Genomic DNA, 24,133 nt, shown 5'->3' with positions numbered 1-24,133 from the left:
TGAGAAGTGATACATACTGTATGTAATGAGGATAGGCTTGTGTGTTCTTTTGAAGAAGGCCTTTTGATTGTTGGGCGTTTGATCGCCGGGGTTTTGTTGTCGCCGCGGTAACAGGATAGATGCGATATTGATATCGGAGCCGCTTGGACTCATTCCTCCTTATCTTTGATGTTCATCTCTGCTTTGTCTCGTTACACTGACCCAGTCTACTGTGGAATTATTAGTGACAAAGGGTTGTTTTGGTACCTGTAGCCACTCTAGTCTAGCCTGGTTTCTGATCTGCTTGTGCTGTCTTGCCAACCCCTACAGTATGTGTGACAATAGGAGTTGGCAAGATGGCACAAACAGATGTGAAACCAGGCCAGCTGTAGTCAGGGCACCCCAGGTCAAAGAAAATGACTGAATCTTCTCAGTCACTGTCGTCCCTTCAAGGTTGTAGCCAGATCAAGAGCGTGTCGCCCTGCGAGCTGATAAGAGTCAGCTTGGGCAGTGAAGCAGTGGTGTGTTTAGCAGAGGTGTTTATCTGACATCATATCTCAGAAAGGTTAGGCTGTATATCACTGAAGACTGGTGGGAGGAGCTATAGGCTCATGGTAACCCCGAGGTGAACCTGTCTCCTCTCCTCCCACAGAGCTACCTCTATTAACCCCTTCACCCCCAAACCAGGGTCCATATCCCCGCCCTCCCCTGATCACCACACATCACCAACAGACAGGAAGAGCAGCAGGAAGATGGAATTAAAAGAGTAAAGGTGTTATACACAGTATGTTCTGATGACAGGGTCACACAGCAAGACAGATAAACCTGTTTAATAAACGCCGGGCCTGATGGGATCTAGCCGGGCCATGGTATGTCAGATAAAACGACTTACGCCGCCCCGGCAGACAGACCCAGAAGGGGCCTCAGATGAAGGAACTTGTTGCCAGGGTTTTTGACAGTTGCTGAAATTGCTTTGCGAGTCTGAAAGGAGATGGGCCGGCAGTGGGGAGAGGCAGCTGCAGTGTGTGTTTACCAGGGGCCAGATCGACGTGGATGGGAGATCGCTACCTCTCCAGCGTGTGTGTTCGTGAGTGTGTGTGTGCATGTGTGTATGTCTGCAGGTTGATGTAGACGCGTGTGTGTCTGTCTGGGGTGTGAATGGATGGTGGCTGCAGGGAGGCTGGTGGCTGCAGGGAGGCTGGTGGCTGTTGGCTGGTCATGCTGATGACACGCTGTCTGACATCCCACTGTTTTGACTCAGACAGTTCATCACCAGGAGTAGTTCACTGGGGCACATTATATATATATATATATATATAAACACACACACACACACACACAGGTAGCGATATATATATATATATATATATATATATATATATATCGCTACCTGTGTGTGTGTGTGTGTGTGTGTGTGTGTGTGTGTGTGTGTGTGTGTGTGTGTGTGTGTGTGTGTGTGTGTGTGTGTGTGTGTGTGTGTGCGTGTGTGCACACACGCACACACACAAATGTTCCATATATATATATATGTATATATACACACACACACACACACACACACACACACACACACACACACACACACACACACACACACACACACACACACTAATTTTCCAAGGGCTGTAGGGGCACAGTGCGGGGATCTTGGCCCTGGGCCAGCAGCTCAGTCACAGGGATCTGCCTCTACACCGGGGAGTTATGGGGTCACAGCCACTGATTCAGGTAATGACCCCACCACCCTGGGACTGGGACTCCTGCTCTCTATCGGTCTTAATGATGCCAGAGGGGAAGGGGCTAGGGGGTTAGAGAGGCCCTAGTCAGGGGGAAGGGGGTTAGAGAGGCCCTAGTCAGGGGGAAGGGGGTTAGAGAGGCCCTAGTCAGGGGGAAGGGGGTTAGAGAGGCCCTAGTCAGGGGGAAGGGGGTTAGAGAGGCCCTAGTCAGGGGGAAGGGGGTTAGAGAGGCCCTAGTCAGGGGGAAGGGGCTAGGGGGTTAGAGAGGCCCTAGTCAGGGGGAAGGGGCCCTAGTCAGGGGGAAGGGGGTTAAAGAGGCCCTAGTCAGGGGGAAGGGGCTAGGGGGTTAGAGAGGCCCTAGTCAGGGGGAAGAGTCTGGGTAGAAATGCCTCATTTGGGGAGTAGTAGTATTCTGCCTTGTGTTGTGGTTCCTGGACTCACCGAGATGACGTTCCGGCGCTATGTCTCATAGCACAGTATGATATTATCCAATGCATTTTTATACCTTATATGTACAGTGATTGCTTGGCTAATGTACGGGGTTCAGCCACTCAGAGACACATGCATAAGCATCAGGGAGGAATCTGTAACGGTGCCCTGTTTTTCCCCACACATTTGCATTAGGTGTAATTTAGGTAGTCAACCCATCAGTATGTGATGGTGAACAGTCAAGATGGAGGACTGTTCAACCTCTAACCTCCCTCAGATGTAGAGTGCATATTGAAGTGTGCTTGTGACGTTGCTGATGGAGCACCGTGTCTCAGCCAGCCTCTGGAAAGTTAATAGGTTTCATTTCCCTCTCCACTTGACCTTTTCTGTTCCTCCCTGCATTAAATATGCATTAGACCTAAAGTCTGTCACCACAGCCTGCTACATCCGCACCTCACCCCCCAAACCTCCTCACCCCACTCACCTCACCTTACCCCTCAACCCTCCTCATCCCCCTCACCTCACCCCCCAAACCTCCTCACCCCACTCACCTCACCTTACCCCTCAACCCTCCTCATCCCCCTCACCTCACCCCCCAAACCTCCTCACTCCACTCACCTCACCTTACCCCTCAACCCTCCTCATCCCCCTCACCCCTCACCTTAACCCCCAACCCTAGAGTAGAGTACTGTATAGTACTGTAGAGTAGAGTATTGTAGAGTAGAGTAGAGTACTGTAGAACACTGTAGATTAGAATACTGTAGAGTACTGTAGAGTAGAGTACTGTAGAACACTGTAGATTAGAATACTGTAGAGTACTGAAGAGTAGAGTACTGTAGAACACTGTAGATTAGAATACTGTAGAGTTCTGTGGAGTAGAGAATCATACTACATTGTGATTGACTTTCTGTTATGAATAGTAGGCTAGCATTAAAGCTATATTTGTCTGTGTGTTTACTAGGGACATGAAAGGGTCATAATCTTGTTGGAAAGGCTGGCAAATCCTCCTCATTCTTCTAATTGAGTCACATTACCAAAGGCTTCAGGAAACAAGAGTGAAGATTAGTTCCATTCAGCCACCAATCTAATCCATTCATGGGGCTCTCTCTAAACGTGTCTCCACCAGCATTTAATAACACTACTGTTTATTCAAGTTGAAATAGATGTTTGATGTTTAACTGTCTGAGGGAGGATATCCGTTTGGATTGATTCAGCTCTCTAGACGCTGCCAGACTTCTAATAGATCTGGGAGTGGTCGTGCGATGTGAGCAGGCTGAAGACTATCACAGCTCTCAGCCTGAACTGTTGTTTCACAAGACCCTATATGATGACAATATACGTTAATTAAGCGATAAGGCCCGAGGGGGTGTGGTATATAGCCAATATACCACGGCTAAGGGCTGTTCTTATGCCTGGATACAGCCTTTAGTTATGGTATGTTGGCCATATACAACAAACCCCCAAGGTGCCTCATTGCTATTGTAAACTGGTTACCAACGTAATTAGAGCAGTAAAAATACAAGTTTTGTCATGCCTGTGGTATACAGTCTGATATACCACAGCTGTCAGCCAATCAGCATTCAGGGCTCGAACCACCCAGTTTATAAAACCAAAAATTCCACTGATGGTACAGTATACAATCTACTACAATTTTAGAGTACAGACAGTAATGTTGTATAGTATCTTTATAGTATAGTTTACAACTTCTCATTTATATTCCCTAAAACAAAAGTGGTTTTACTGCTATTACTGACACAGTTGGTGTTTTTCAAGGATATATGGTTTGGTAAAAACAGACGTATCAACTGTAGCTTAGCTACGACAACACAGAGAGAAGCTATGGAGAGTCTAGGCCTGCAATCTGCCTCCCTCATACAGAGCATATTGGCGCTGTTTTCTCCCACTAACCTCTGATTAGAGCTCTCCGCTAACCGCCACTACCGCTCACTGGCTACGTCTGAACGGCTGCCAACGCCTGGGCAGTGGTGCAGAGAGAAATGCGAGAAAGGTGTAGGGGGAGAGCGAGGGAGGAGAGAGAGAGGGAGAGACTGAATTCAGAGATGAGCAAGTGACCGTCAATACAGAGTCAGACAGACCGTCATGGATAGATGTACCCTAAAGTCATCATAGATGTACCCTAAAGTCATCATGGATAGCTGTACCCTAAAGTCATCATGGATGGCTGTACCCTAATGTCATCATGGATAGCTGTACCCTAAAGTCATCATGGATAGATGTACCCTAAAGTCATCATGGATAGCTGTACCCTAAAGTTTTCATTGTGTTATTTTGTCCTATGGAATGAGTTACAGTTACTGTTGCGCAAGTACAGAGGCTGGAGGCTCCAACACACACATTTCAATAAGCAAAATGTGAAAAGGGCCAAATTGTATTATTATTTGTGGCAATTGAATTCCCTACAACCTGCATATGCAGTGAATATAAGCCAGTGTGTTGCAGAGAAGAGGTGGCTAGAGTCAGAGAGAGAGAGAGGAAAAGAGAGGGAGGGAGGGAGGGAGGGAGGGAGGGAGGGAGGGAGGGAGGGAGGGAGGAAGGAAGGAAGGAAGGAAGGAAGGAAGGAAGGAAGGAAGGAAGGAAGGAAGGAAGGAAGGAAGGAAGGAAAGAAAGAAAGAAAGAAAGAAAGAAAGAGAGGGAGGGAGGGAGGGAGGGAGGGAGGGAGGGAGGGAGGAAGGGAGGGAGGGAGGGAGGGAGGGAGGGAGGAAGGAAGGAAGGAAGGAAGGAAGGAAGGAAGGAAGGAAAGAAAGAAAGAAAGAAAGAAAGAAAGAAAGAAAGAGAGGGAGGGAGGGAGGGAGGGAGGGAGGGAGGGAGGGAGGGAGGGAGGGAGGGAGGGAGGGAGGGAAAGTTGGTGGAGCAGTTTGAGATCACTCCAGGTATGATTGATCTTCAATATTCCCAACGTATTCCTCCATGTTCCACGGCTCATTTGCATTACGAGAAAAACAAATTCCCACCCAGCTCTTCTAATGGACTGATTTACTTCACTAATGATAATGTATTAATGAGCCCAACCTGTCAGGTGCTCTGAGGATCACTCATCAAATGGCAGCACCATATCTATCAGATGCCTAATCATGTCCACATCTTGGTACAACACAAAACAAACTTGCAGAAAGATACACACTCAACTATGCATGCTCAACACAAGTACTCAGAGAACATACAATAAACATCCTCAATTATCTCTCTCTCTCTCTCTCTCTCTCTCTCTCTCTCTCTCTCTCTCTGTCTCTCTCTGTCTCTCTCTCTCTCTGTATCTCACTCTCTCTCTCTCTCTAATGCTTCCTGTGTTTTCAGGCAGAGTTATGAACATGTCATTGTGAAGACATCAAAGTAGATCTCTACAGTCTGTCCTGCCACTGTCAGCGTCTCTACAGGCCCTGCCATTTACAGACGGCCTGCGAGTCCCACAGAGATGATGTCATGAAACGCCCTCAGGGCATTACGAGCGCCCTTGTTTATGACTCCTAAAAGCAGTGCCCTATTAAATTAAAGTGCACTATCCCACAAGTGTCAAAGGGATCCATGTCAGATTTCACAGACACATGCTGCCCCATAGCTTTCAGACCCTAAAATGGCAACCCTGAGAACCCCCTCTATTGATTGTGACTGCACCGCTAGCCAAAGTGCCCTCTGTGGTCGGACCGTACCATTACCGGGTGGTTTCGGGGGGGGGGGATATCACATTATTAATTCAGGTTCCCTCTAATCACAAACTGAAGGAAAAGGAGAAGGAAGAGAGAGAAGTTGTTAGATTTGACACGTGTGATGTTTTAGATAAGGCTTCTGGCAGGTGAGTTAACAGCATGAAATAGAGATTTCTCTCCTGAAGAAGTTCTCTGAGCCACCAGGCAACAGGATTGGTTCCCTCCCCCTACATCGCTCTGCATGGTACCCTTATTTACCTCTCTGTCTCACTCATCTTCTTCTCTCACGCACGCTCACGCATAGACACACGTAGACACGGGTGGCGAGAACCAACCCGTAGCCAACACACCCACTCCAAACACATCAATACTGAATCAAATACATACAACACCCATGCAGGTACAGGCACTCAGGTGTGTGTGTAGGAGTGTATAACTGTATTCTCTCTGGGGTTTTGTGTACTGTGGGGTTTATTAAATCAGCAGTACAATGGGGAACAGGAGGCCTGATGCAGAACACAAAGGGAAGCTCTCTGGTTAAAGCCTTCTCAGACCTGCTTAGCGGAGGAGCTGAGAAAAAGACTATTGAAAAGCCTCTGAATGATTGTTGCCTTCCCTAAATCTCCTCTCTTCTGTTCTCTCTTCTCTCTCTCTTCTTTCACTCCGAAGCAGATTACTTCTTCTTCTTCCATTCTGTCTGCCGGCTTCTTTTCTCCACGCTAGGTCGCTTAAAACTTCACAATGCAGACACATCTCATCCCCCCGATGAAAAGCTTCTACTGCGGAAGGTATTACTGTATCTCAGCCGTCATCCAGCCTCCCAGAAGTCCCTTCTATCATTCTCTCTGAGGACTTTGCTCTCTGTGGGATTTGCTGTTAATTGCTTGAGAACTTTGTTTAAATCAACGAGGATTAAACTGAATAGGTTTTACGGGGATTTAATGGAGGAGGAGGTTAGGGGTTATAGTGGAGCGTCGGGCCGCGGAGTGGTAGGTACAGTGCAATGGTCTTTTGGTAGTTGATATAAAGTTTCGTGAGAGTATATCCATACTTTCTTTACTTTCTACTTTACCCAGGTGTCTGTACTCTTTACCCAGGTTTGCCAATGTTCCCAGCCTCTCTGTGTGAATATCTATGTGACTGTCTCATGGGAGTTAGAGGCGTTCCCTATACCTGCTGCTGAAATAATACAGCCGTTTAGATGTTCTTAGTAATGCTGTGGCTTTGGGAATGTAAACCAGAGGCAGCGGCCCACTGTCAACAGATACTAGTGTGTGGAAACGTGAACTACACAATTCTCCCAGGGACAAAAGCAGAGAGAAAGAGGGAGTTAAGTCTATTTACCAACCCACATAATATAATGGGAATGGATTAGACCACCTGGCCCTGGATTAAGAGGGGGGTAATCCATCCCTTGCTCCCCATCCCCGCCCCCCACCTGCACTTGGCACTGCCCATGAATGGCCCTCATTAAGATGGCCTCACAAAGACAGAGCCTGTCCCCCTTCTCCCAACAGAGCAGCTCCACTTCCACAAATAGAGGCGGCCATTGTTTTAGGGTTGTCCAGTCACAGTGAATGGCGAGTATCCGTGGATAAAGCTCTGGTAGAAATATGATGAATGTCTCCGTATTAATATCACCCCAGGTATTTCCACTTCTTTCACACAGGTAACTAACATTCTTCTGGTTTCCCAGGCGCTCAGCAGGTGGGACAAGCCATGTGAACGAGGCTCCAACGGGGTTGACTGAAGGCTGCGACGGGTGTTACGGTGAATAACCTCCCCCCTCTGTTACTTTGTGTTCCCACAGGTGCACCAGGAAGGAGAACTGCGAGCGCTCGGCCGAGCCCCGGCGGTTCGCCTGGGACATCAAGCAGTGCGTCCGCCTCAGCGTCCACCCCAGCAACATCTCCGTGTCCCAGTTCAGCGTCACGGTGAGTGGTGACCACTTCGCACGGTCAAAGTGTGTTCAGAACACTGCTTCCTCCTGGGGCCTGTCCACTAGGCACGGAAACAGAAAACCTTTTGAGACGGAAAAATGTAATATTGCCATTCTTATTGGACATCTTCAGATAGCGCCTCCTCCGTTTGGAAATGTTTTCTCTCATTTCGTGCCCCACTGAACCTGACCAGTCTAAAATGAAAAAGAAGTGTCTGGCACAATGACCGATATTATTGCATTTTAGTAGGCTTACAGTTACTATGGTGACCAGAAACCCTATCAGTATACAATATACCATCATCTGGTATTGCATCCGATGACTGAATGAGCGGTCACATCGGAAAAATCAGATTAGGAAAAAAACAGGAGACGCCCAACCATTTTAGTGGTCCAATGAACCATGTCATAGTTGAAGGTATTGATGTTGTGCCTCACTAACACGGTTAAGCCTGGGGAATCATCTTTAGCCAATGGCCATAACGTAATTATCCCCTCACATGTCACAGGTCCTTACAGATCTGTCCATCAAGGCCAGGGTTTCCCCTAGCATTACCTCATGCCACCTAGCCATCATCTAATCATCTGTATATTGCAGCTGTGTTCTGTCTCTGTCTATCTAGACAACGCGTTATTATCGTTGGCTTCCAGGCTTCCACAGACTTCTGTGTAATGATCAGTGATACTGGGGGTTATATAGACGCTGTGTAGCTGCTGCTCTGATATTGTTCATGGAATCACTCGGGTGATGCTGTTTTGCTGGCACTAAAAACCTGGCCTCGTACGTACCATCCTGGTCTCGCTTCACTGGAACAGAATGGAAGCTCGCAAGATCAGGATGGTTCGTACGAGGCTACTGAAAACCTCCCTAGAGGGAGATTTTCAATGACATCGTAGTGAACATAACACTGGTTATAATAATGACATAATTTCACTCTGTTTTGCCCACTGGGTGGGTATTATATAGAGATATAGCATACCCTACCAGCTGATCTGATATTGTGTATGGAATCAGCTGGGATTGTGTTGTGTTGCTGGCACTAAACACCTCTCCCTCCACACTAGAGGTGTCTACTGGTCAGTCTGCTGTCTTAACACCTCTCCCTCCACACTAGAGGTGTCTACTGGTCAGTCTGCTGTCTTAACATATCTCCCTCCACACTAGAGGAGTCTACTGGTCAGTCTGCTGTCTTAACACCTCTCCCTCCACACTAGAGGTGTCTATTGGTCAGTCTGCTGTCTTAACACCTCTCCCTCCACACTAGAGGAGTCTACTGGTCAGTCTGCTGTCTTAACACCTCTCCCTCCACACTAGAGGTGTCTACTGGTCAGTCTGCTGTCTTAACATATCTCCCTCCACACTAGAGGAGTCTACTGGTCAGTCTGCTGTCTTAACACCTCTCCCTCCACACTAGAGGTGTCTATTGGTCAGTCTGCTGTCTTAACACCTCTCCCTCCACACTAGAGGTGTCTACTGGTCAGTCTGCTGTCTTAACACCTCTCCCTCCACACTAGAGGTGTCTACTGGTCAGTCTGCTGTCTTAACACCTCTCCCTCCACACTAGAGGTGTCTACTGGTCAGTCTGCTGTCTTAACACCTCTCCCTCCACACTAGAGGTGTCTACTGGTCAGTCTGCTGTCTTAACACCTCTCCCTCCACATTAGAGGTGTCTACTGGTCAGTCTGCTGTCTTAACACCTCTCCCTCCACACTAGAGGTGTCTACTGGTCAGTCTGCTGTCTTAACACCTCTCCCTCCACACTAGAGGTGTCTATTGGTCAGTCTGATGTCTTAACACCTCTGCTGTCTGTCTGTATGACTGTATGAGTCTTGCTGATCTGGGCAGCTCCTTTGAGGGACGCTGTGTGTGCGTGTGTGTGCGTGTGTGTGTACTCTCTCCTCTCTCCACCTGTGTTGTGTCGTGTCAGTAAACCCATCAAAGCAGGCCACAGCCTTTCCCTCTTTCTCCCTGTGTAATCCTGGCGCCACCCACCAGGCGCCAATCAGATACACAGTACACAACACTCCCCAGGACACTAGCCAAACCCTCTCTGTAGAATCACACCACCAACGGTTTATGGTGAATAAGAAGTGGACTGGTGTTTTTGGCGGATAGGGGAAACGGCAGACACCAGACGGCAGACACTGGTGACGGCAGAATAATGTCCACCAGGTCTCTTTAGCTATGTTCATGCTTGGAACTAAATTCCATTTTCACGTGCTTGGCTGGATGTGTGTGTTCTGTAGGACTGGACTGTAGAACAGTACACCAGTAAATGCTTGGCTGGATGTGTGTGTTCTGTAGGACTAGACTGTAGAACAGTAAATGCTTGGCTGGATGTGTGTGTTCTGTAGGACTAGACTGTAGAACAGTAAATGCTTGGCTGGATGTGTGTGTTCTGTAGGACTAGACTGTAGAACAGTACACCAGTAAATGCTTGGCTGGATGTGTGTGTTCTGTAGGACTAGACTGTAGAACAGTACACCAGTAAATGCTTGGCTGGATGTGTGTGTTCTGTAGGACTAGACTGTAGAACAGTACACCAGTAAATGCTTGGCTGGATATGTGTGTTCTGTAGGACTAGACTGTAGAACAGTACACCAGTAAATGCTTGGCTGGATATGTGTGTTCTGTAGGACTAGACTGTAGAACAGTAAATGCTTGGCTGGATGTGTGTGTTCTGTAGGACTAGACTGTAGAACAGTAGATGCTTGGCTGGATGTGTGTTTTCTGTAGGACTAGACTGTAGATCAGTAGATGCTTGGCTGGATGTGTGTGTTCTGTAGGACTAGACTGTAGAACAGTAAATGCTTGGCTGGATGTGTGTGTTCTGTAGGACTAGACTGTAGAACAGTAAATGCTTGGCTGGATGTGTGTGTTCTGTAGGACTGGACTGTAGATCAGTACACCAGTAAATGCAACACACTGCATCCACCTGTCCATCTATGACAGTGGTATTCAGACTTTTTCAGCTGGGATCCCATTTCATCCGTCGGAATTTCTGGGGACCCCATTATTTTTGTGATAATTTATCATGACCCCACCCCCAAAATAATGACACAACCTTAAATTAGATTTTTACACCCACAAGTAACTTCAATTCATTACATTTTCATGTCTTAATCAAATAAATTGAATTTTTCAAATGATCTCATGAATCTGTGCCCCCCACACCCAAAAAATTGATATTTATTTTGCGACCCCACTGCAGTTCCCCCCCCAACTTTGAATACCAACGATCTACGGTGTCATTTCAATCCCATTTTATACGTAATGGGGATATGAGATTGCTTTTAATCTCTGCTGGCCAAGTATATAAACGTAAATCAGGAAGGGTAAGGTCATGTATAGATACTACTCTCAGGGTCCTGTCTGTACATTCAGCTCCATGGGTGTAATAATAATAATAATCATGGAGAGCGAGAGTGTGTGTACACACACACACACACACACACACTCTGCCTTGGCGTTCTGAGAGTGTTTAACCTTTCTCTATGCAACAGATCTCCCATCCAATTGATTGGTGAGACTGTGCGGGCAGGCAGGGCCAGTCCTTGACCTTTTAGTTATTAAATATCAGTTTAAAAAGATAAGCTGGAGCCCTCTACAGAGGAGTTTCTCTCTCATAAAAGCATTGATATGTTTTTCTTCTTTATTTGCCCATTAGCTTTTCCTCTTGCGTTTGTTTTTGGAGTGTCTCTGGGGCTGTTGTCTGTAGATATAACAGCCATCCTATAAAGACTTCCTAGAGCAGGTGCTAGTAAACTGACCAGATCGCTCCCTGTTGAGATAAAACACAATTCTAATAGCTTCACAGAGGAGGTCTGGACTCTACTGTTAGTGTTATTACAAGTATATCGCTGTAGGTCTGTATTCACATGCCTCCAGACAGAGAAGAGAAGATAATGACTTGTCACCAGGCTGCTTGTCTCTCACTACAATGAGAATTCAAATATGCTCACAGCTTGTAACAATAGATGTATTCACACATTGTAATAGGAATCCAAAAGGCATGTGGAATCTCACACTCTGTTTTCAGTGGATGACAGTCATAAGATGTGTCATACCATGTGTTATTACAGTATAATGCATCATATATTCAGCTGTCATAATCTGCCACATGTGATACAAATCAAGGAGGCATGTACAGTATGCATCTAAATGAACCACCCCCAGATCAACATCCTCCTCTTTATGTCACTATGGCAACCCAAGCCAATACGATCTATCACATCGTAGCCTCCACGCGTGACGCAGTGTATTATTAAGGAGAGGCGCGAGAACCTATTTCTCTCCATGTGTGTGTGTGATTCAATTGACACGGAACACAGCTTATTTTCCTACTCCATGTTTAGGCCCGGGCGGCTCGGGTTAGGGCCGCGACTGCTCCAAATGTAATTGAAGAAAACTTGCGCCACATTGCTCCTTAAAAGGAGAAAGAAATGAAGTGGGAAGAGGGCTGTGTCTCCGACCCTGGCTGCGTGTGGCTCCTCTACAGTAATAGGGAAGCTCCTGTATCTGTTCGGTGCCCAGCGACAGACTTTTCATTAAACACTAAACAGCAATATAAAAACAGTGCAGGTCAGCCCGTCTCACATCGTACAGGAGCTTCTCTGGCTCCGTATTAGAAATGTGCTGCGGCCAACAGCAGAATGGATGCAAGGCCTCCTCTATTTGTCACCTCAATATTTATATTTTGGTCTTGACCCCATTCATATTTTTCTCCCCCTTTCTGACTTGTTCAAGGACTATTTTTCTACTCGTCAAGTCCCCCCCCACTCATCCTCTGCTCTTTAGAGAGGAGAGCAGTTTACTCAGCACTATCAACAACAGGAATCTACATCCTTCTCTTCCTCATTCCCTCCCTCCCTCCTGCCTGCTTGCATACTTGTTTCACTGTTTCTTTCTTTCTCTCCTTCCTTTTCTCATCCTGCCTCTTTCTTCCCTTCATTTCTGCCCCCCCCCCCCCCCCATACCTAATTTCCTCTCACCTTCCTCCTCTCCCTTTCCACCTAGCTCATCCCCTCCCTCCCTCCTTCCCCCCTCCCTCCCTCTCTCTCAGGGACATGTACTCGTAGAAGTGGGATGTGAAATTGGCGCGGCCTGCCGCAGGGCATGGTGGGTAGCCCAGGGGGACAGAGCAAGGAGGGCATTGGCCTCCAACTGTTCACCAGATGACAAACAGTCAAAGAATCGCCAGCAGCCTTTGTAAAACACAGAGCTGATGCTCAACAAACATGTCCTGCTGTCTTCTTCTCTCCTTGTCTTTTTGTTTCTATCTCTCTCCCTCTTCTTCACTCTCTCTACCTCTCCTTCACTCGCTCTCCCTCTCCTTCACGTTCTCTCTTTCACTCTCTCTCTCCTTCACTCTCTCTCCCTCTCCTTCACTTTCTCTCTTTCACTCTCTCTCTCCCTCTCCTTCACTCTCTCCATCTTTCACTCTCTCTCCCTCTCCTTCACTTTCACTTTCTCTCTTTCATTCTTTCTCCCTCTCCTTCCCTCTCTCTCCTTCACTCTCTCTCCCTCTCCTTCACTTTCTCTCTTTCACTCTCTCTCCCTCTCCTTCACGCTCTCTCTCTTTCTCTCTCATGTCCATTGAAAAGGTATTCATGTCAGAATGAGTTGATGGATGGGTGAGTCAGCGAGAGCCGTAGATGGTCCTCTGGACAGGAAAGACTTCCTGCCTCTCTGAAGACATCCTGTCATGTTGATGTTTCTGTTGTGATGTGCTAATATAGGCTGAGTCCCAAATGCCAGCCTTTTTCCTATATAGTACACTGCTTTTGAACCAAGCCATATGGGCCACCTGATCAACAGTAGTGCTCTACATAGGGATCAGGGTGCTATTTGGGACACCAGAGCCTATACTGATGTGTGATGTGATGTAGGGTGAACTGCTACTCAGTTATGGAATATCTCCCAATTCTACTAATGGAATATCTCCCAATTCTACTAATGGAATATCTCCCAATTCTACTAATGGAATATCTCCCAATTCTCACGCCATTTGAGTCATTTAGCAGACGCTCTCATCCAGAGATACTTACAGTAGTGAGTGCATATATTTTCCTACTGATCCCCCGTGGGAATCAAACCCACATCCCTGGCGTTGAAAGCGCCATGCTCTACTGACTGAGCCACACAGGACCGTTCCACCCCCTCCCTCTACTCCGCTCTTCTCCCCGATGCCATATGTAACCCCCCCTCTGTCTTCTCTCCACAGCTGATCCTGGAGGCCCATAACGTCCCAGAGTTGTCTGCAGGGGTCAACTGTACCTTTGAGGACCTGGCTGAGATGGACGGTCTGGTGGAGGGGAACCGCATCAGGTGCAGCTCGCCTGCCGAGAAGGAGGTGCCTCGCATTATCGTAGACAAAGGTCTGTAGCATGAGATACCTGACTGATTACAGACCAATCAAAGAGCTCGGTTTTGCTTTTGAGTATGTTATTATTTTAATTTTTTTTACGTGGTTTACATGAGTGTATTGACGCTTCTGGAGGTGTTACTGATGAAGCCAAAACACTAACTAGTGTAAGTATGAAGCCAAAACACTAACTCATTAAGCCAGGGACCTGCTAAATGTGGGAACTGATTTGCGTCTCATTTGGGTCTTCGTGTGGTCTGGGGTTACGAGGGCTTACGTTCCCTGTTACCCATCGTAGCCAGGAAGCCCTCGGAGCTGCGCCCTAGAACGTGTTTAGTCACCCAATCACCTGTCATTACAGAGCGTTTATTTATTTACTCTCTCACCAAGGAGGTATGCTGACAGAGACATGTGGGACCCCAACAGCCCTGAGCGCGGGCAGATCACTCCACCTCTCCGGGACTAATTTCGAAGGCAAAGTGAAGGGGAGGAGCGGTTAAAAATGAATCCCGCTGCCAGAAAACGCTTTTGACAGCATTCATTCTCTGAGCTAAGCTTTCTTGTCCCTCTCTCATCCCTCGCTTCTCTCCTCCTCGACGTGGTTGGTTAACCCAGGTATAATTGAAAAGTGCACACATCTGGGCAGCTGCCTGGAGGACTGGTAATCTTTCATAATACCCAGACGTCTCCATGTGGAGATAATGAAGACGCTGCCGCGCCTCAAAAGAAGCAGGGGAGTGCTAACGCTAGCTGCTGCTTCACGTTGGCTACGCTAACGCCTCCTCAAAAGTAGTAAGGGAGCACTAACACTAGCTGCTGCTTCACGTTGGCTACGCTAACGCCTCCTCAAAAGTAGTAAGGGAGCACTAACGCTAGCTGCTGCTTCACGTTGGCCTAGCTAACGCCTCCTCAAAAGTAGTAAGGGAGCACTAACGCTAGCTGCTGCTTCACGTTGGCTAAGCTAACGCCTCCTCAAAAGTAGTAAGGGAGCACTAACGCTAGCTGCTGCTTCACGTTGGCTAAGCTAACGCCTCCTCAAAAGTAGTAAGGGAGCACTAACGCTAGCTGCTGCTTCACGTTGGCTAAGCTAACACCTCCTCAAAAGTAGTAAGGGAGCACTAACGCTAGCTGTTGGTTCACGTTGGCTAAGCTAACGCCTCCTCAAAAGTAGTAAGGGAGCACTAACGCTAGCTGTTGGTTCACGGTGGCACAACGCTAATCCTGCTAAAGAGAAAAGAGGAAGAAAAACCCCTGAATTGTTCCTCCTATAAATACTCTGCAGATGTTTATTTGTTTACCGCATTTAGCGAATGTCTTTGAAATAGTTTTCTCTACATCAGTCTTCATGGTGAATGAACAGGAGCTGGAGAGTCTTTGAAATAGTTTTCTCTACATCAGTCTTCATAGTGAATGAACAGGAGCTGGAGAGAAATCTGCTGGCCCAATGTAAAGGTGGGAAGGACTAAAGGCCTTAGAAGAGAGAGAAAGGCCATTCACATGGACACTTTCATTGTTATTGTTGATGTTGAGGCTGCGTCCCAAATGCCACCCGTTTCTCTATGTAGTGTTTTTGGCCAGAGCCTGGTCAAAAGTAGTGCACTACATAGGGAATAGGGTGCCATTTGGGACTCATCTAGGATAACCATACACTAGCTAAATTAGCAGATGACTGGCTTTTTGGCAGTGGCCTCAGATGGGTGAGAGCCCAACGGTGGGATTGTGTACAGCATGGCATGAATAATAACACCTATAAGTATTGGGAGCGGGGCAAGCAGGCCACCATGAAATTACAGGGCTGAGGGACCCACTGAGGCCTAACACACACTAAACCCCTGCTTACAGTACAGAGGGGGACACACTTACAGTACGGGGGAGGGGGCACTTACAGTGTACATGGACTATTACACCTTCACACCAAACCCGGACTCAATTACACACACACACACACACGAAACAGACACGCCCACTCACCTACTTATACACAATACCTTTACCTAACCCTTCACACACACTGACATACACACACATCCTGTTGCACACACACACACACACACACACAACCTATGCACAGATGTATAACTGATAGAGTAATGGGTACTCAGGGGAATTAGGAACATGTGTTCAGTGTTATGCCAAATGAACATCATGTCATTTATTTATTTAGCTTTATTTAACCAGGCAAGTCAGTTAAGAACACATTTTTATTTTCAATGACGGCCCAGGAACAGTGGGTTAACTGCCTGTTCATGGGCAGAACGACAGATTTGTACGACCTTTACATTAGGCTAGCTTTCTCTCCAGCTCCTGTTCATTCACTATGAAGTCTGATGTAGAGAAAACTATTTAAAAGACATTCGCTAACCTTCCGGTTACTAGTTCAACGCTCTAACCACTAGGCTACCCTGCCTCCCCAAAAAGCTGTTGATGCCACAGTAACATGTTACCATGTATGTGACTGTCTGAGATTAAACCTGACTTGGCTGCATGGAGCAAGACTGTGTTAGGCTGCTGAGCTAAAGGCGTTAGGTCGATGAGCTGACACAAGTCTTCAGGCAAGGTTACTAATTACCACACCACTTCTTACACACGCACGCACGCACGCACACACACACACACACACACACACACACACACACACACACACACACACACACACACACACACACACACACGTCTGTGTATTTTGTCCTTTAGGAAACACCACACTAATGGATAGGGATGGAGTGCCTCATTAGGCAGCCATCTTGTTCAGGCAGTGTCAGAGAGAGAGAGGCCAAGGGGCCCTGCAGGGAGGGGGTAGTGAGCTAGTGATAGCAGCCTAGCAGGCATCAAGGTAACATTTAGGTGCTCTAATTAGGACAGATTCATTGTCAGCCACACTTTACCGTGATTGATGAACGATTCACCCCTTTTGTTAGAGAGAGAGCGAGCAAGAGAGCGAGAGGGGAGAGAGAGAGGAGGGATAGGAAGACAGGAGGAACACAAAGGGAAAGAGGGAAAGAGAGAGAGCGGGAGTGACAGAGAGAAGAGAGAGGGAACGGAGACGAAGACCGGAGCGACAGAGAGAGGCAGCGAAGAAGGGTAAAAGAAGACAAGAGTGACAGAGAGAGGGAGGGAGACGACAATTTTCTCTTCCTGTCTTTGGGGGAGGAGATGTCTATGTCGGCCTGTTGAATTAAACATGGAGTCAGTCCTTCCTTAGGAAGCCAGACAGAAGGACAGGAGCAGACAGACTGTCTCTGTAGACACCTCCATTAACACACAGTCCTTCATTAGGAAACCAGACAGAAGGACAGGAGCAGACAGACTGTCTCTGTAGACCCCTTCATTAACACACAGTCCTTCATTAGGAAGCCAGACAGAAGGACAGGAGCAGACAGACTGTCTCTGTAGACACCTCCATTAACACACAGTCCTTCATTAGGAAACCAGACAGAAGGACAGGAGCAGACAGACTGTCTCTGTAGACCCCTCCATTAACACACAGTCCTTCATTAGGAAACCAGACAGAAGGACAGGAGCAGACAGACTGTCTCTGTAGACACCTTCATTAACACACAGTCCTTCATTAGGAAACCAGACAGAAGAACAGGAGCAGACAGACTGTCTCTGTAGACCCCTCCATTAACCTAGAGATCCTAGAGTCAGTATATATCTGATATAGTAGATATATAATTCAGACTAGAGATCCTAGTCAGTACATCTCTGATATAGTAGATACATAATTCAGACTAGAGATCCTAGAGTCAGTATATATCTGATATAGTAGATATATAATTCAGACTAGAGATCCTAGTCAGTACATCTCTGATATAGTAGATATATAATTCAGACTAGAGATCCTAGAGTCAGTACATCTCTGATATAGTAGATATATAATTCAGATTAGAGATACTGGTCAGTACATCTCTGATATAGTAGATATATAATTCAGACTAGAGATCCTAGAGTCAGTATATATCTGATATAGTAGATATATAATTCAGACTAGAGATCCTAGTCAGTACATCTCTGATATAGTAGATATATAATTCAGACTAGAGATCCTAGAGTCAGTACATCTCTGATATAGTAGATATATAATTCAGATTAGAGATACTGGTCAGTACATCTCTGATATAGTAGATATATAATTCAGACTAGAGATCCTAGAGTCAGTACATCTCTGATATAGTAGATATAGACATAAAATCAGTCAGCCCCTCCCATTGGTTGAGGTGCGCTGGGGTGTAATCATTAGTGCACACCTTTGCAAACAGTTAAAAAACGTTTTGCAACGGAAAACATTTCACAACAAAAACAAGAGTTTCTGTACAACAAATTCAGATAGGTCTCTCCCCGTTATGTTCCGTTTGGTTCTGTTTGTTTGCTAGTGAATACATCCCAGGTGATCTAATATGTTGGTGTGGTCCAACCCTGCTCATAGTGTTTTTCTCTGTATGCTCCCTCCCTCCCTCCAGCTGATCACCAGATAGTTCAGCTCTACCTCAAGTCCAAGGAGACAGGCCTGGTCTTCGCCAACACCAGCTTTGTCTTCTACAACTGCAGCGTCCACAAGTCGTAAGTCTACATGTCTAGTCTCAATTACAGTCAGAATTACACGCTTATTACATTTTTTTTAAAGTAAGTGTTGAAAATTTAATTATAAACTGTAACATATCATTGATGTTTGATACCCATAACTAAAGAATATTCAAGTAATGTCATAGTCTCTCTCCTCTCTCCTGTTCCTCACTCTCTCTCCTTTCTCCTGTTCCTCACTCTCTCTCCTCTCTCCTGTTCTTCACTCTCCTTCTCCTCTCTCCTCTCTCCTTCTACTCTCTCCTCTCTCCTTTCTCCTACTCCTTTCTCCTTATTATTCTCCTTTCTCCTTCTGCTCTCTCCTGTCTCCTCTCTCCTATTCCTTTCTCCTCTCTCCTCTCTCCTTCTCCTACTCCTCTATCATACTCTCTCCTCTCTGATCTCCCCTCTCTCCAACTCCTCTCTCCTCTCCCCTATTTCTTCTCCTCTCTCTCTCCTACTCTTCTTTCCTCATCCTTCTTTTCTCGCCTCTTGCCTCTCTCCTTATCCTCTCTCCTCTCTCCTACTCCTCTCTCCTCTCTCCTCTCTCCCACTCCTCTCTCCTACGCCTCTCCTCTCTCCTTCTCCTCTCTCCTACTTCTTCTCCTCTCTCTTTCTCCTCTCTCCTCTCTCCTTCTCCTCTCTCCTACTTCTTCTCCTCTCTCTTTCTCCTCTCTCCTCTCTCCTTCTCCTCTCTCCTACTTCTTCTCCTCTCTCCTCCTCTCACTTCCTCCTTCTCCTCTCTCCTTCCCCTCTCTCCTCTCTCATACTCCTCTCTCCTTCTACTCTCTCCTTCTCCTCTCTCAGGTGTTTGTCATGTGTGAGAAGCCCCTACCAGTGCCACTGGTGTAAATACAGACATGACTGCACCCACGACCCACGCACCTGCTCCTTCCAGGAGGGACGAGTCAAGAAGCCAGAGGTAATTTCAGAGGTCAAGGGTCAAGTGTAAACATGAGTTGATTATGATTATTATGGTCTCATTGGCTATTGAGATTCAGGATGTAGCGTCCTCATTGGTTCACTTGTGAATATCTTTAATAATACAGTCTGTGAGTGATCATATCATTATAAACCAGAAAACATACAGTTTTTATGATAGGGTCATACTTACTGTATATCCTGCATCACATAAGGCAAAGGAGTCAGCTACAGTACCATACTTAATCTGATATATCTGGCTCAGGCTTCCTATGCTTATCCTCCACGCCCAACAAGATGATTACAGACCCACCAAATCTAATAAAAATGAAACATTTCCTTTTCCCAGCCCTATTCCCAATGACAGCTTATTTCATGTGAATTATCAATAGTATTGGCACTGGCCTTTTCCCTTTGAAGCAGGACTCACTGTAATTAGACATCTTTACTGTGTAGCATGATGAGCTACACAACAGACCTGGATTCTCTCCCTGGCACCACACCGGCCTTGAGGGTGTGTGTGTGTATGTGTGTGTGTTTGGGAGTGTGTGTGTGTGTGTGTGTGTGTGTGTGTGTGTGTGTGTGTGTGTGTGTGTGTGTGTGTATGTGTGTGTGTGTGTGTGTGTGTGTGTGTCTGTCTGTCTGTGTATGGGTTGTGTGGTGTTGATGGAAGGTATGGCAGTAGGGCAGCATGGGGAGGAACTGTGTAGTTAATCTGGCCCTCAGGGCATCCATGATGAAGATCCCTGTCTTGATGTCTGTTGCCAGGCGCTCCACGACAAGCAGGAACAAGCTCAGGGAGGGTTTTCCTCTTTTGATGAGTTTTATGCTCCATGATTTAGAATCCCACATTAGAACACCATCTCTGCCCCGAGCGATTCAAGCACATGCAACGTGTATAAACGTAGCTGGAATAAAAAAATAATAATTAGATATTCATTATCTCTTTGAACTGCTCCGAGAGTAGGTGAGACTTAGCTTGGCGTTTCAGGATCCAATTAACACTTGTGTTGGTGGTCAATATTGACCCAGGGATAATAGTAGGATTCTTCTCATTGTGTTGACTGACAAAAACCCCAGCTCCCAAATAAAGCTGGGGGGATTTAGCATTAGCACGTTAATGACATCTCTCCCCAACATGTTTTTGTTTGACTGTTGTTTTAAAAAGCAGGTGTTTCTGTCCGCCTAACGAGCTTAATTTGGATTTAATTAACCTCGGGATTGGGGGTCGGGGATTGTCGCTACGTTCAACGTCACTGCGAATTAATGGATTTGCCTCGCATGCGCGGGTGCACTCGCACATAGACACATAAACGTACACGCACACACACATGCACACACACACTCCCCCCAACCCTCCACCACTCCAAGCCGAAGACAATGACATGTCAACTTTGCTCAGACAAGTGGGATGGCCCCTCGCGGCGACCCTGGGATAGATGCATTTCACTATATTATTCCAATGAAGGGATTTCAGGGAGTCGATCTGGGTAATCCGCTGATGTTTTGTAATGAGCGACGTGAGGCCTCCCGCTGACTGAGCCCCCTGTTAGTATGCACAAAGATGAATCACTAAAGCTAGCTAGGCCGGAGGCCACGCCGGGCTTTGTAGTCATTGGGTAACCGATGGGAGTGGCCAGGCAGGAGCTGCTCAGACTATAACGTGATGTTGCATTGCCCGGCGAACTCCGTTTTTCAGCTCATGTTGTTGACATGGAAAACAAAGTCAATCCAAAATGGCCGCAGACAGCCCCACGTAAAAACTCACTCATCTAAAGCATGAACACGCTCCCCGCTCCCAGATATGTCGTTTGTTATGTGAATAAACACTATTTGTGTGAATCCATAGCTGCTAGTGTATATTCAGATTCACAAAAGCTTTATTTTCCCAACATTGGGCCATTTTATCTACTGTATGTCTTCTGGGGTTGTCTGAGGTGAACGAGGGGGGCATCACATCCTTTTCTCCCTCCATCCCTCCTGTCTTCCCCCTGTCTGCCTGTGGCGTCGTGCTACAACACCATACATGCCTTCACATCAGAGGACCCTCTACCCACTACCTCCCTGGGGGACATGGAAACCCATGAAATATGTGTTCATGATATTAAAACCTATCAAAGCCCTCCAGGTTGATTTCCTGGCCAAACGGGCCCCTAACGAGCTGGATCAGAGCAGGAGTTTGTCAGCATCTATCTGATGAATTGGATGGAACTATTAAGAGATGTTCATGTAATTGGCACTCGTTCCAACGGCATTGGCAGTCCCAACTGTAACCAGACCACAACCATGTCAATGTCAAAAAATAACCCATGTTAAAAGTGAAGTGGGGATATTAACACATGTTAAATACTAAAAGTGACGTGGGGATATTAACACATGTTAAATACTAAAAGTGACGTGGGGATATTAACACATGTTAAATACTAAAAGTGGCGTGGGGATATTAACACATGTTAAATACTAAAAGTGACGTGGGGATATTAACACATGTTAAATACTAAAAGTGGCGTGGGGATATTAACACATGTTAAATACTAAAAGTGACGTGGGGATATTAACACATGTTAAATACTAAAAGTGGCGTGGGGATATTAACACATGTTAAATACTAAAAGTGACGTGGGGATATTAACACATGTTAAATACTAAAAGTGACGTGGGGATATTAACACATGTTAAATACTAAAAGTGACGTGGGGATATTAACACATGTTAAATACTAAAAGTGACGTGGGGATATTAACACATGTTAAATACTAAAAGTGACGTGGGGATATTAACACATGTTAAATACTAAAAGTGACGTGGGGATATTAACACATGTTAAATACTAAAAGTGACGTGGGGATATTAACACATGTTAAATACTAAAAGTGGCGTGGGGATATTAACACATGTTAAATACTAAAAGTGACGTGGGGATATTAACACATGTTAAATACTAAAAGTGACGTGGGGATATTAACACATGTTAAATACTAAAAGTGACGTGGGGATATTAACACATGTTAAATACTAAAAGTGACGTGGGGATATTAACACATGTTAAATACTAAAAGTGACGTGGGGATATTAACACATGTTAAATACTAAAAGTGGCGTGGGGATATTAACACATGTTAAATACTAAAAGTGGCGTGGGGATATTAACACATGTTAAATACTAAAAGTGACGTGGGGATATTAACACATGTTAAATACTAAAAGTGACGTGGGGATATTAACACATGTTAAATACTAAAAGTGACGTGGGGATATTAACACATGTTAAATACTAAAAGTGACGTGGGGATATTAACACATGTTAAATACTAAAAGTGGCATGGGAATATTAACACATGTTAAATACTAATAGTGACGTGGGGATATTAACAAATGTTAAAAGTGACGTGGGGATATTAACACATGTTAAATACTAAAAGTGACGTGGGGATATTAACACATGTTAAATACTAAAAGTGACGTGGGGATATTAACACATGTTAAATACTAAAAGTGACGTGGGAATATTAACACATGTTAAATACTAAAAGTGACGTGGGGATATTAACACATGTTAAATACTAAAAGTGACGTGGGGATATTAACACATGTTAAATACTAAAAGTGACGTGGGGATATTAACACATGTTAAATACTAAAAGTGACGTGGGAATATTAACACATGTTAAATACTAAAAGTGACGTGGGGATATTAACACATGTTAAATACTAAAAGTGACGTGGGGATATTAACACATGTTAAATACTAAAAGTGACGTGGGGATATTAACACATGTTAAATACTAAAAGTGGCGTGGGGATATTAACACATGTTAAATACTAAAAGTGACGTGGGGATATTAACACATGTTAAATACTAAAAGTGGCGTGGGGATATTAACACATGTTAAATACTAAAAGTGACGTGGGGATATTAACACATGTTAAATACTAAAAGTGACGTGGGGATATTAACACATGTTAAATACTAAAAGTGACGTGGGGATATTAACACATGTTAAAACTAAAAGCTCAAACAAAAGAACAAGGGGACTGACCGATATTGTCAGGATGAATGGCAGGGAGAATAGGCATCAAAATAGTATCAAATAACACTGAAACAGAGACTTGGCTACAGAACGAACAGAGACAGAGCCAGGGAGAGAGAGGGAGGGAGAGAGACACCTAGAAAGAGCCCGGGGAGGGAGGGAGGCACAGAAAAAGCCAGGGAGAGAGATGGAGAAGAGCGATCGGAGTGTAAGGGAGGGAGGAGGGAGGGTGAGGGAGATGGAGACACCTAGAGAGAGCCAGGGACAGAGATGGAGAAGAATGGTTGGAGTGTGAGGGAGGGAGGGAGGGAGTTGGAGAAGAATGATGGGAGTGTGAGGAAGGGAGGGAGGGGAGAGGGACGGAGGAAGGGGGAGAACGAGAGAGAGGGAGAGAGAGAGACAGTGAGAGAGAGAGATAGATAGAGAGACAGAGAGAGAGAGAGAGATACCGAGAGAGAGAGAGAGAGAGAGAGAGAGTCTTTGCACAGGGCTGTGAGGTGGAGGATAAAAC

General features: G+C 45.9%; 1 protein-coding gene across 2 annotated transcripts in view; it reads left to right on the top strand.

The window, feature by feature from the left end:
• LOC110510810 (plexin-A4-like) overlaps nt 1–24,133 on the top strand; it is a 482,439-nt gene that overhangs the window by 333,364 nt on the left and 124,942 nt on the right. For both annotated transcript variants that reach the window (XM_036957067.1, XM_036957066.1), the window contains exons 6-9: nt 7,617–7,740; nt 13,970–14,123; nt 18,571–18,670; nt 19,478–19,592. In XM_036957067.1, the coding sequence (XP_036812962.1) occupies nt 7,617–7,740; nt 13,970–14,123; nt 18,571–18,670; nt 19,478–19,592 (493 nt within the window). The remainder of the gene's footprint in view (nt 1–7,616; nt 7,741–13,969; nt 14,124–18,570; nt 18,671–19,477; nt 19,593–24,133) is intronic.

Source organism: Oncorhynchus mykiss, chromosome 21 (genome assembly GCF_013265735.2).
Source record: "Oncorhynchus mykiss isolate Arlee chromosome 21, USDA_OmykA_1.1, whole genome shotgun sequence".
Lineage (NCBI taxonomy): Eukaryota > Metazoa > Chordata > Actinopteri > Salmoniformes > Salmonidae > Oncorhynchus > Oncorhynchus mykiss.
The sequence above is the reverse complement of the archived record's forward strand: the minus strand, read 5'-3'. Positions and strand labels throughout refer to the sequence as shown.